This window comes from Narcine bancroftii, chromosome 3 (genome assembly GCF_036971445.1).
Source record: "Narcine bancroftii isolate sNarBan1 chromosome 3, sNarBan1.hap1, whole genome shotgun sequence".
Taxonomy (NCBI): domain Eukaryota; kingdom Metazoa; phylum Chordata; class Chondrichthyes; order Torpediniformes; family Narcinidae; genus Narcine; species Narcine bancroftii.
Genome location: NC_091471.1, coordinates 60,713,373 through 60,727,357, shown reverse-complemented (window position 1 = coordinate 60,727,357; position 13,985 = coordinate 60,713,373). Strand labels below are relative to the sequence as shown.

Here is a 13,985-nt window from a genome sequence, read left to right as displayed (position 1 = left end):
GCCATCCCACTTCAACCCTCCCGGCCCACAACCCCATGCTTTAGACATCCTCTAGTGCTTGAGGGAACGAATTGGTAAGCTGAAACCTCTGCCACCTTCCTGACACTGCTCACAACCCTGCCACGTCCTTGTGAATCTGCAGTCCACCGACTTCATTTTCGTTTGCAAAGGACAGCAAGGAACACCTCTGCAATGCCCCTACGAAGGTCCATTCAAAATGTTGCAGCATGATGGTGTTGTTTTCACCCTGGACATTGGCAAGCGGCAGAACATGTTTACCACTGACTGCCTCCAGGCAGCGCATTTGGACTCAGGCCATCCCACCTCGTATCCCCAGGTCAGACACAGAGGCTACCTGCCTAAAGCCAATACTTTGACTTGCTCAAAGGGTGGCAACGATTCTGGGGATGGGGTGGAAGGTGGTGTAGCGGGCTGAGTGACCACGAGGTTATATGGGCTGAATCTCCGGCCCAGTTGGATGAGACAAGATGGCGTGAGGCCTCCCTTCCGTTCTTTGGAGAAGCCTGAGTTTGGCAACGCGTTGCCCGGGAGGTGACGCCACTTCCTGGTTGTGTTACTGGGCAGCTAGTGACTCCACAATACGTTGACTGTCACTCACTTAGACCAGTGCATCCCAGACAGGAAGTGGGTTGTCCCTTTAAAGTTTAGTTACTGGTTTACCCTCATGCTGTGTGGATGTGTTTCATTTCAGTAGCACTGCCTGGAGCAGCCACTGCACTATCATTCTTCTGAGCACATTTTAAAGTATTTATTTATTTTTGTAGCAAAATTCCAGTTTCCTTATGTTATATGAAAATAATTAATTTTCTTTTCTCTTTTTGGTATAACTTATTATGATATTGTTACGAGCCCAGAGGATCCCAAAACCCAGCAGCAATAGATATTCACCAAGACAAATGGTTACTTAAACAAAAGTTGCTTTTAATTATCTTTAAACATGAAAACAGAATCATATTTTAACTTATCACTTTTGACTTAACTAACGAAACTTAACCCACTTCTAATTCTAAGCGCATGTTTATGTAATGTGTGTGTGTAAGTTCATAAAAGTTCTTTGGTTCACAATCCAATCCCACTTCTTATTCCTCCAAGTTCATTGGTTGCAGGCAATTCTTATACTGTGCACAGAATTTAACATTTATAAAGTTCACCAGGCTTTGGTGCTTGAAAGGTAAATGGTTACCGCTCAGGAAGGTTCTTGTCGGTTTGCAGAGAGAGGTTTGTTGTATGATGGACACCCAGCCTCTTCAGTGTCTTGCCGAAGAAATGTGCTCCCTCAGGGTTCTCCAGATGATAACCTCTTTCAGGTTATCACAGAGTACTTTTTTGTTTCTCTTATTCAAAGTAAAACATTAGACAGCCAGTCCTCTCCTCTTGCATGAACCACAAGGGCTTTGACCAGGCTGAACAAAGCACACACAACCCGTCTTCCAAAACAGAGTTGTCCACAAGCTTGCCAACTCGTCCTCTTCCAGTTCCAGTTGCTGCTGACTGTAGAACTGATCTCTCTCTCTCTCTCTCTCTCTCTCTCTCTCTCTCTCTCTCTCTCTCTCTCTCTCTCTCTCTCTCTCTCTCTCTCTCTCTCTCACACACACACACACACAGAAATAAAAGCCTGTTTGACTCTCTCAGCTTGCAAAACCACATTACCTTAGAACAGCAAGTTCCCCTCCAGACAAAATTTAACTCCGACAAGCTCTTTCATCCGTTGCCTTTTTGTAAACAACAATCCATTAAGGAAGTCTCTTGGGGACTTCCAAAGATCTTGGAAAGGCTGTGGGGCTGATATGTCTAGCATTAGCAGAGCTCCAGTGTTTTAAATAAGATCTGTTTTAAAGTGTTTGTATGTGACCTACACTAACAAACCTGCCCCAATTTTTCTCCCAAAAACATATCTAATTTCTGTTACAATATCCTTTTGTATTTCATGCATTCACTTTGATTTTTTTTTGTAGAATTAAAGTGTCAGTAGACGTTTTCTATCAATCTCATTGGACTATAAAAGGAGAATATTGTAATACGATATTTTTGATGTGTATCCTTTACCTGTTGATATTTGGGTTCTGGATTTTCTGAAAGCATCCCTTATTTCATTTACTGTTTCACTTGCCAATTTTTAAATTCCTGAGCAATGAGAGTGATCCCTTTTAAACTTGCTGGAATTTTGTCTTTGTCCAGCTTTTTTAAATATTTCTTCTTTATGTCAATTTATTATTTTCTAAAAGCACATGCAGGTATAATTATAGTTCTTAAAAATACTATAATGTGTCCCAGTTCATTAAAGAGGAACGATTGAAGTTGGTCCGATCCAGAATTAGATCCTGCATTTGGATCTTTCCTCTTAGTCAGTGGTTTGTTTAAGAAAACCCTTAGGCCTGGTTCTGGGCATGGTCAGTGACTTTTAAATAGTTTTTTTTTCCCTTTTATTAATTTCAGGGGTTTGTGTGAAATTTTCTCTTAAGATTATGATGCTTTCAGGGTGACCATGATTATGCCATAAAGAAATGTCTAACGATAACAGTATATTTAAATATTTTTATCCATTGACTATAGTTTACAGCAAATCTTCAGGGCTTGTTGTTTCTCAAAGAAGTACACTTTACCCACTCAAATTCAGCTGCTTTAACAGCTAATGTTCCTCATTATTTTGTGTCTGGCATTTTGGAGGCATACAGCATGGAAACAAGCCCTTTAATTAATTTGGTTCACACTGACCATCAACATCTATCCTACTTCTTTACCACATTTCCATCAACAATCAGGAAATTGCATATTGTATGCTTTTTACAGTTGTCAATTAACCTATCAAATGCATGTTTTTTGAAAATAAAAGGAAATTGGAGCATCTGGAGGAAGCCCATGTGGTCACTGGGAGAACACACTGCTCAGGAGATCAGGATTGAAGCTAGGTTGTTGGAGCTATGGGCAAACAGCTGTTCACACAGACACAAACTGTTCTGTGTGATCCCATCTCTTTACTTCATTCCTTGTTGTTGGTCTTCTCAGGTCCTACGTCATTAAAAATTTGTAATGCAAATCTTTAACAAAAAGCTGGATGAAAAAGCAGAAGCATGGGCTGAAGGACCTATTCCTGTATAGTCCTCTTTTATGTTTAGTTTGAGTTTAAGTTTTTCGTATTATAACTAGTACAGTGAGAAGATTTCTTCTCTGAGCAGTCTAATGGATTATCTCTAGCACTCGCAGAGCCATGTAAAGAGCACAATTTATTATAGAGCTATAATGGAAAAGATAAATCAGTACCAAACAAGAATAGCATGATGGTTCATTCATGAAGCATGACTTTATTCAAGAGCAGCATGAGTCATTCAGTGCCCTGATGGGCACAGGAAAGTTAAAAGTAAAAATTTTCACACTCTTGAGCATTTTACTCGATGGGAAGAGGAAGTGTATCTTGGACATTTGACTGCCTTTTCTAGGCAGCAGGAGAAGTAGATGAAGTAGAGTTTGTGTTTAAGTGTTGATGTGCATTCACTATCTTTGGTAACTTCCAACCTTGAGGAGAGCAGCACCCATGTCACGCTTTGATGAATCCATCCAATATGCTTTCACTGGTGCACCCATGGAAGTTGTTGAGGGACAACGTGTATTCTGAACTTCCGAACTTCCTTGGTGTTTTAAGAAAGTAAAGGTGCTTTCAGCTTGCTTGTCCCTGGTCAGGCTATTGGAGATGTTTATTTCTATGGATGTGAAGCTTTTTGTTTTTTTTTCCACATCAGCCCCATTGATTATTGATGTGGATAAGAGTATAGTCTGCTCTTCCTCTTCCATAGTTGCAGAATTAATATTTGATAATCGACAATTTTATCCTGAGGCTAATGCTACCAACGGACTTTCTGATCCATTTGATTATCTTTGGGTCTTGGGGGAGGGATGCTAAATTTCTCCTGTATCTCGAGTGTCCACATAATTATTGCTGAAAGAAACAATTATTGGGGAAGAATTGTTCAGTTGCTTTGGATCTCTTGACCAATCTTAACTTGAAGTTGTCACTAAATTTGACATTACTTGTATTGCCTGCACTGATGTCTAATTACCTTTATAAGTTAATTTTTAAAGTCTTTGATGTAGAGTTTCTTTACAAAATGTTTTTTGCATTTAGGTTTATTGGTGGATGGAAATGTCAGACCTGAAACAAATGCGAAATGGTGCAAAATTCAAGAAGCTAGAGCAAAACTCCCACAACACCCTGATTCTGTTTTTGTGAATCCTCTGAAGAACAGATCTGTAAAGCTATCCATGTCAAATCAGGTCAAAGATTTTTTTAAAAATTGCATTTTGTAAACCATGGAAGATTATGCTCATGCTCAGCAGTTGTGCTATAAGGCAAAGTACAAATAAGGAAATTAGAGTCACTGGCTGCAGTCATCATAATTCATTTATTTGATTTGCCTCAATCTATTAGTATTGAGGAATGAAATGAATGGCAAGCATATTAAATTTTGGGATAGCCGATCTTGTAATGTGACCCCCTCAGAAGGAGTGACCGTAATATGATAGAATTTTATATACAATTGAAATTTAACATCGTTCAATCTGAAACGCGAGTTTTAAATTTAAACAAAGTAAAAAAAAAAATGAAGTTGTAAGGGCAGGATAGCTGTAATAGATTTGTAATTTACCTTAAAGCAATTATAGTGGACATCATGTAAAGAAATACTTAATGATTTGCAGCAAACATTTTGTTAAGGCCTAATTATGTTACATGGACCGAGAAATTAAAGATTGTGTTACGCTTCGGAAGATTGAACCTAAAGGTGGAGTGCATGGTTAGTGGTATGATTCTGAACAGTGTTGAGGAACAGAGGGATCCTGGGGCCCAAGTCAATAGATATTCAAGGTTGCCGCTCAATTTGATAGAATGCTTAAGAGCATGTATGATGTGCTGGGTTTCATTAGTCGGAGGATTGAGTTCAACAACTGCAATGTTATGTTGCCGCTTCAAAAAACTCTGATTAGCCCACACTTGAGTATGGTGTTCATTTCCAGTTATCTCATTGAAGAAAGGATAGGGAGGCTTTTGAAAGGGTGCAGAGGATATATACTAGGTGCTGCCTGGATTGAAGAACAGGCCTTATGAAGAAAGGTTGATCGAGGTAGGACTTTTGTTTTTGGAGCGACAGGGGATAAGAATAGACTTAATAACTGCACGAGATTATAAGAGGCACTGATGAAGTGAGCAGCCAGTACCTTTTTTCCCTCGGCGGCAATGACTAATACCAGAGGACATCCGTTTGAGGTGAGTGGAAAAAATTTTTGTGGCGATGTTGCATGTAAGCTTTGATAGAGCGATGGATGGTTGGAAAACACTGCTGGGGATTGCGGTGGAGGCTGATACAATGACATTAAAAAGACTCTTACATAGGCTGTTGGATACAAGAAAAATGGAGGGTTACGGAATGAGTGGGAGAGAAGGATAAGATCAATGTGGAGTAGGTGTATATTGGTCCAACAACATTGTGGGCTGAAGTCCTGTACTGTTTTAGGTTGTAAATTGAAGGATAAAGTTTGTAAAGTTGCTAGAAAAAAGCAGCAAGCCTGAAAATTGTAATGCTTTAGAATTCAGCAGAGCGGATGAAGGTCTTGATAAGGAAAATAAAAAATGAGAGTAAATTAGTGATTTAAAAAAAAACTGTAATCGCATCCATAAGTATGTTAAAAAGTAATAGATTGGAGAGGGCATATGTGTCCTTAACAAAAATAGGTGGCATAATAAAGGAATTAAGCAAATACTTTGTCTGGCTTCCTGGAAGAAGATGCAGAAAACCTCCCAGAAATCCAGGAAAACCAAAAGTCCAGTGTACTGCAAGAAAAAGTAAGTGAATAAGAAAAATACCACTAAGGAAATAATAACCTTGAAAATATAAACGCCAAAGACCTGATGATCTGCATCCGAGGGCTGTGAAAGAGGTGGCAAACGAGTTAGTTGATGCTCTGGTTATCTTTGAAAACTGTATACCTGCGCTGGAATTGTTCTTGAGGATTGGAAGGTAGCAAATATAATCCTATGAGTTAAAAAAGCGAGGAAAGAGAAAAAGTTAAGAACTACCAAATGCGGATTGAAAAGGAAATGATGTTTAACTACTCTCTGGGAGATCTTTTGAGGACGTGACTAAGAGACTAAGTAAAGGGAAGCCAGTAGAAATGGTGTACTTGGAATTTAAAAAAGGATTCACACTGGAGGTTGATGAACAAGGTGAGGGAAGGTGTATTTCAGAGTAATGTAATAATTTGGGTTAAGTGATAGCTAATAGAAAATCAAGAGTAGGAAGTGGTCTTTGTCAGGAATGATAGGCTATGATGCAAATTTGCTGCTTGGGCCACGATTTGTCAATGCTTTGGCTGTGGGAGCCAAATATCATATTTCCAAGTTTGATATGAAAACTAGATCTGTGCATAGCATTGAGAATGTAACATGAGTTTTCAAAGCAAAAAGGCAAACTGGGACTTTGGGATTGGACAAGACGGATGGGGTATAATGTGGATAACCTCATTATTTTCCACAATGGTAGAACACCCTGAACATAATCCCAGGGGCAGCAGATAGGAGAAAAATGTAGCAGCTATTAATGGTGGAAGAATTATGACAAGAATTTCTTGGATTTTTTTCTGAATCAGGTTAAAGAGAAGCAAGGGTCCAGGTCTGCTTCTTTGAAAGACCTATGCCCAGAGGACAAGAGGCGCATTGCTAACTTAATCAGGGAGCTTGCAAGGTGAGTGACAAACCTTTCAAACACTAATAATGTTCAGTGTCTACCCTATCACAGACCTTTCTGTTCTCCTTGCTCCTCTTTTCTTGCAATCCTTACTGCTTTCCCATTCTCATTCTCATTCTCTCACTTTCTGTTTCCAGAGAACTACTTATTTCTAATATTCTCTGTGCTTGTTTCAGATTTCCAGCATCTGCATTATTTTGCTTTTGGATTCTTTATTTGAGGCTATGGACTTACAGCATGGAAATAAAGCCCTTTGGCTCACTAAGTCACACCCACCTGCACCGATCCCACACTAACTCAATGTTCTCTTCTCCATATTCCTATCACTGTTTCCCCTTCTCTCCCACCTCCTCAGATTCTACTGCTCATTCACATATCAACTCTAGGCTTCTAGTCTTGGCATTGTCCATATGGCTACTTGACCTTCATTGTAATCCTCAATCATAAATATGACATCTGAAAATAAAAGTATGAACTGATGCTTGTAGTCAGAATCTTCCTCCACCCCTCCCCCCCCCCCCCCCCCCCCAAAAAAAAGTCAAAAATACCTTGCTTTCAGTAACCTTGCTTCAGGAATTTTGCAGACTTTATCTGCTGAGGGCACATAGATAATTTATAATCTGTATGGAAATATCTTCCCCTCCAGTCCTCCAGGTCTCTTCCCTCTCACTGTAAAACTGTGCCTTCTAGTTCCAGAACCGTTTACCCTGGGAAAAAAAACATCAATCATTTTATCTGTGTCTGTTATAATTTTGTCTCTGTAAAGGCACCTTAAATGTTCCAGGAATTAAGACCCAGCCTATCCAGCCTCCCCCTGCAGTTTAAGCCTTCCATAGCTGCAGTATGCAAATTAACTTCTTCTGCACCCTTTTCAACTTAATGACATCTTTCCTATAGCTGTACAACTAGGTCTGCAGGCTACTCCAAGTGCGGTCTTACTGATGATGTGCAGCTGTATCATGATGTCCCAACTTTTGTATTTGTATCCCACCTAATGAAGGCAACCATGCCAAATGCTCCCATCATCATTCTGACAACTGGAGTTTCCACTCTCAGGGAGCTGTGCATTTTTATTCTTCTAAAACACTGTTCATGGCTTGACTATTGACTGAGTAACTCCTGCCCTGGTTTGAATGACCAAAGTGCAACAGATTCAGATTTTAGATTTACTGTTAGAGTACATACATAACATTACATACAACCTTGAGATTCTTTTGGCTGCAGGTGAGGCAGAATTGCCACTTATTGGTACTGCAAAAAAAAACTACACAAAATACTCATGTAAACAAATAAAAAATGTGAACAAACTGTGCAATACCGAGAGGGGGAAAAAAAGAGGTAGCTGCTGTTCCTGAACCTGGTGGTGAGTCTTGTGGCACCTATACCTATTTCCTGATGGTAGCAGTGAGAGCTGAGCATGTGCTGGCTGGTGTGGATCCTTGATAATTGCTGCTGTTCTCCACCAGCAGCATTCCATGTAAATGTTCTTGATGGTGGGGAGGGTTTTGGCTGTGATGTCCTGGGTTGTCTCCACTACCTTTTGCAGGGCATTCCTCTCAGTATCACCATACCAGACCGTGATGTAGCCGGTCAGCACACTTTCCACCATACGTTGTGGAAATTTCCCAGTGCTTCTGATGTTATACCAAACCTTCGCAAATGCAGAAGAAATGGAGATGATGAGATGCTTTCTTCATGATGCCTTTGGTGTGTTGGGTCCAGGAAAGATCTTCCGAGATAGTGACACCCAAGAACTTAAATTGGTCCTTCTCTCCAATGATCACTGGATTGTACACCTCTGATGTTCCCTTCATGAAATCAATAATCAGCTCCTTTGTTTTGGTGACATTGAATGCAAAGTGGTTGTCAGTGCATCATTCAGCCAAGTTTTCAATCTTTCTCCTTACTGTAAGATGAATCATCACCCCTTTTTATTACAGCACACTACCATAATATTGTCAGCAAATTTTTAAATGTTGTTGTTCAATTGAGCTACACAGTTATAGGTGTAAGTGAGTAGAGCAGGGGGCTAAGAATGCAGCCCTGTATTCCAGCACTGATGGAAATTATGGAGGAGATGTTCTTGCCACTCCTCACTGATTGTGGTCTGGTGGAGAGGAAATCAAGGATCCAATTAAAAGTGGTGTGTTGAGTCTCAGGTCTCATCCCATAATACATCAACTTTTGTGTCATCTGCAAATTTACAATGTTGTCATTCAGATTAATATCAATAAACAATGGGGAGCCATGGAGAGGATGGTCACTACTGAAGGATGAATTGGGCAGGGAAGGGAAGTTATGGATTTTGGTGGGATTCTGTTGTAACTGGGTGTAATGATGAAGGATGATCTATACAAGTTAGCAGAATAAAAGGTGAAGATGAAGGGGACTAACTCTTCTGTTTGCTGGGGAGTGAGAGTGAACACTTGGGGAAATTGACGAAGTACGAGTGAGGACTCAATTAATTGTCACGTGTACGAGGTTCTAATGAGTTTGTTTTGTGAGTAGTCCATTCATCAATCCATACATAGCTCAACAGTAAAATCAGTACAGAAATGCAGAGTTACAGAGAGATCAGTTAGTACAAAGCAAAAGACAACATCAATTCATACTGTGAGAGTTATTTGGGAATCTGATAACAATTTAGGGAAAAAATGTCCTTTACTTTGGTGGTGCGTGATATCACACTCTTAAATCTTCCTGATGGGAAGAGAGTGCAGCTGGGTAGGATGAGTCTTTTAATATGGCTGCTTTTCCAGGGCAGCATGAAGTGTTGATTGGGGAAGTTGGGAGTGGGTAAGGTGCGATGGTATGAGCTGTGCTTACTGCACAGCAGTTTGTTGTAGTCTTGGGCAGAGCAGTTTCCATAATAGGCTGTGATACTTTCTTACAGGATTCTTTCAATGGTGTATCTGTCAAAGTTGTTGAGGGGCTCGGGTGACATGTTGAATTTCCATAGACTTCTGAAAAATTTGAGAGTGCTTACTGTGACATCAAGTTAACTTGGTAGTTGTTTTCTCCTTGGAACTTACTGCCTACTCTCTCGTTCATCGCAGTTGATGTGGACATGGGAGTGAGGTCTGCTGCTCTTCTGGAAGTCTATGACTAGGTCTGTAGAGTTACTGACTTTGAGCATAATATTGTTCTGGCACAAAACCACTTGTTCCACTATCTCCATTCTATATTCTGACTCATTATTTGAGATGTGGTCTGCAACAGTGTTGCAATTTGAGAATTTATAGATGGATTTAGAGATTCAGAAGTCCTGGAATGAAAGGCCCCATCTTGAGAGCAGATGCAGTGAACATAGAGAAACTAGGAGAAAGGGGTGGCATCCTTGTAAGAGATATGACAGGAAGAGGTGTATTCTAGCTGTGGAAGCTTGTGTGTACATAGTAAATGTTGGTAGATGGTTTGCCTCCTGAGATGGAGATATAGAGATCCAGAAAAGGGAGGGAAGTTTTGAATGTAAATTGGAACGTGAAGTGGAAATGAGTAGTGAAGGTGATAAACTTGAAGAGTTCCACACAGGTGCAGGCAGTAGAACCAATACTATTATCAATGTAACAGAAAGAGTTGGGGAGTGTTACATGAGAAGGTTTGGAATAATAAATTTTCCAAATAACCAACTGTTACAGAGTTCTGTGTTGTGTATTGGCCTATGTGTTATGTGGTTTTATGTTAAAAAGTGACAGTTTGCCTTAGAGAGCCAAGGTGAAGGTGGACTGCTGAGAGAGTGGTAGACGGACTGAGCATGTGCAGAAAAATAATCTAAAAATTTCTGGACTTGGACGATAAACCACCACTAGGGGTGCTGTGGAGTGGAAGAAGGCCCAGAGCACGAGTCATAATCTGGAGGACAGTTTAGAATGTTGGGATTTCAAAAAGGATGAACATGCCGAAGGCAGCCAGAAGGATCCAGACCAAGCCGTTGTTCCTCTCTCTGCAAGCAACACAAGACAATTTTGAATTTTGTGCTCTCTCTCTCTCTCTCTCTCTCTCTCTCTCTCTCTCTCTCTCTCTCTCTCTCTCTCTCAAGATCTTTTGGCTTCAGTTTACCAAACAAACTGAATTTTGTGTATGATCTTTGCTTCGGTTGAGATTGAAGTTTTGTGAGTCTTGTGTGCTTTGTGTTTGTTTTGTGTCTAAGGTTTTGTGTGGGCTGGTTGGAAGTGTAGCTTAGACTTTGATTACGCATGTTATATTTAGGCTGGGGAATTTATTAGTTTTACACTCTTATAGAGATTTGCTTAGTAACAAGTGGGCATTGTTATAAAAGAAGGGATTTTGAATTAAAGTTTGAAGGTGAATTTTTTGTTAATAAAGTAATTGTTCAATCTTTACCCCCGTGTGATATGCCTTCTTTGTGGTTGCTGGTTTGATCTTGTAACACCAACAAAAAGACAAATAACATTGCAACTCTTGTACTCAATAATCTATCTTCTTCACCACCTGGCTTTATGTCACCACTTTCAGGGAAAGGTCTCTCTATCCTATAAAACTCCTTGGCTCTGCCATTTACTGTGTAAGTCCTATTGTGACAGAGTATATAGATATGTTTTTGGGAGATAAATTGAGAAAGGTTTGTTAGAGTAGGTTACATACAAACACTTTAAAACAGATCTTATTTGAAATACTGGAGCTCTGCTAATGCTAGACATATTGGCTCCACAGCTTTTGCAAGAGCTTTGGAGAGTGCTCAGGAGACTTCACTAATGAATGGTTTACAAAAGGCAACAGATGAAAGATTTTGTTGGAGCTGCAGATTATCTGGAGATGTTCTAAGAGGGTCATGTGGTTTTGCAAGCAGAGAGAGAAACAGGCTTTTCTTTGTGTGTGTGACAGAGAGAGAGAGATCAGTTCTACAGTCAGCAGCAACTGGAACTGGAAGAGGACAAGTTGGCAAGCTTGTGGACAACTCTGTTTTGGAAGACGGGTTGTGTGTGCTTTGTTCAGCCTGATCAAAGCCCTTGTAGTTCATGCAAGAGGAGAGGACTGGCTGTCTAATGTTTCACTTGGAATAAGAGAAACAAAAAGGTACTCTGTGATAACCTGAAAGAGGTCATCATCTGGAGAACCCTGAGGGGGCACATTTCTTCGGCAAGACACTGAAGTGGCTGGGTGTCCATCATACAACAAATCTCTCTCTGCAAACCGACAAGAACCTTCCTGAGCGGTAACCATTTATCGCACCAAAGCCTGGTGAACTTTATAAATGTTAAATTCTGTGCAGAGTATAAGAATTGCCTGCAACCAGTGAACTTGGAGGAATGAGAAGTGAGATTGGACTGTGAACCAAAGAATCTTTCTGAACTTACACACACATTACATAAACATGCGCTTAGAATTAGAAACGGGTTAAGTCAAAAGTGATAATTTAAAGTGTGATTCTGTTTTCATGTTTAAAGATAAAAGCAACTTTTGTTTAAGTAACTATTTGTCTTGGTGAATATTGCTGCTGGGTTTTGGGATCCTCTGGGCTTGTAACACTATCTTGGTTTAACTTTTCACTATGCAACATTTTGGACATGTTAAATTTCATCTGCCACTCCTTGGCCCATTTTTCCATTCTAGATCTTTTTGTAATTTTTTTGTGAATATTTTATTTTTAAAAATTTCATATTATATGATTTATCATTATACAATAAAATAAGTGTTTTGCCACTCGGCCCATTTCTCCATTCTAGATCCTGTTGTAATTTTTTTTGGTAATATTTTATTTTAAAAATTTCATATATGATTTATCATTATACAATAAAATGTGTTTACATTGAAGAAATGTTCAATCGCTACATGATGGTTATAACCCCAACCTCTCTAAAGCTCTCACCCCCCCATAAAGAATAATAATATATTTGTATATAAAGAATTATATACAGTATAAAAAGAAGAAAAAGAGAAACACTAGTATCATGGATTTCCCAGAGCTTCACTCCCCAACACATTGGAACTCAACAAATTTTATCTGATCGTTTTCATTTGAAGAGGCTGGAAGAACATTTCTACATATTTATACCTAAAATTTGTGTATACCGGTTTCAAATACGTGTAAATATAGGATATTTATTTCTCAAATTGTATGTAACTTTGAATTTCTGCAATCCTTCTTCCCATTATCTAAATATGAGTCTGATTTTCAAGTCATTGCAATATATTTCCTTGCTACTGCCAATGCTATTTTAGCAAATTTCATTTGATATATTGAAACTTTTAATTTGGGTCTTGTTCCTTCTATATTTTTCAATAAAAATAAATCCGCGTTTAATGGAAGTACTATACCTGTAACATATTCTAAGAAATTTCATAGATCCACCAAAAAAGAGTTGTACTTTGGAATATGACCAAGTTGAATGCAAGAAAATGCCTATCTCTTCACCGCACCTAAAACATTGATCTGAAATATCTGATTTCATTATATTCAATTTTTGTGGTGTTAAGTATAGTGATGTAAAAAATTATAATGAACTAATCTATATCTTACATTAATATGATCTAACCATCTTTGCATATCAATTATAATATTCAGATCCAGCTCTCAATTTTGTCTAGATTTATGCACTCCCTGTTTAATAGTTCCTTTTTGCAATAAAAAATATATTGCAGAAGTAATTTTTTTGGTATTTCCTCTCGTAATCAGAGTTTCCAACTCACGACAAAGAGGTAACCACATTTCTAAACCTAACTTTTCCCTTAAGTATGTTCTCAATTGGAAATAACGGAACAAAGTGTTGCTAGGTATTCCATATTAATCCTCAATTATTCAAATGACTTCAATTGGCCTTGTTCATAACAATCTTTGATATTTTTAATACCCTTAGTAAACAGATAGTTAAAAATCGGTTATCCTTTGAAAAAGGTACAAGCTGATTATCAATCAGGACATCTTAGACAATGTATTTCCTTTTATTCCAATTTCATCTTTTATCTTAACCAAACAGTAATCTAGTGTTTCAACAATGGTGTCTTTTTAACCCCAATTAATAATTTTGAATCCTATTTTATATATAAATTCCTCTCCTATTTTATTTAACTATTTTGACCCATGCCGGTTTTTCTACTCCTTCAAAGAGAGAGGTAAGGAATCTCATTTGAGTCACTTGGTAATAGTTCCGAAAGTTTGGAAGTTGTAAGCCTCCCAATTCATATTTCCATGTTAATCTCTTGACATTTTACCTTTACAAAGAAATTTCATTACATATTTATTTAATTCTTGAAAAAACATTTGTGGCA

At 38.7% G+C, this 13,985-nt stretch overlaps 1 protein-coding gene across 3 annotated transcripts in view; it reads left to right on the top strand.

The window, feature by feature from the left end:
* The window catches only part of kiaa1328 (KIAA1328 ortholog), a 204,220-nt gene that overhangs the window by 15,802 nt on the left and 174,433 nt on the right, over positions 1 to 13,985 (top strand). For all 3 annotated transcript variants that reach the window (XM_069924120.1, XM_069924118.1, XM_069924121.1), the window contains 2 exons: positions 4,142 to 4,290; positions 6,658 to 6,752. In XM_069924120.1, coding sequence (XP_069780221.1) covers positions 4,142 to 4,290; positions 6,658 to 6,752 — 244 coding nt within the window. The remainder of the gene's footprint in view (positions 1 to 4,141; positions 4,291 to 6,657; positions 6,753 to 13,985) is intronic.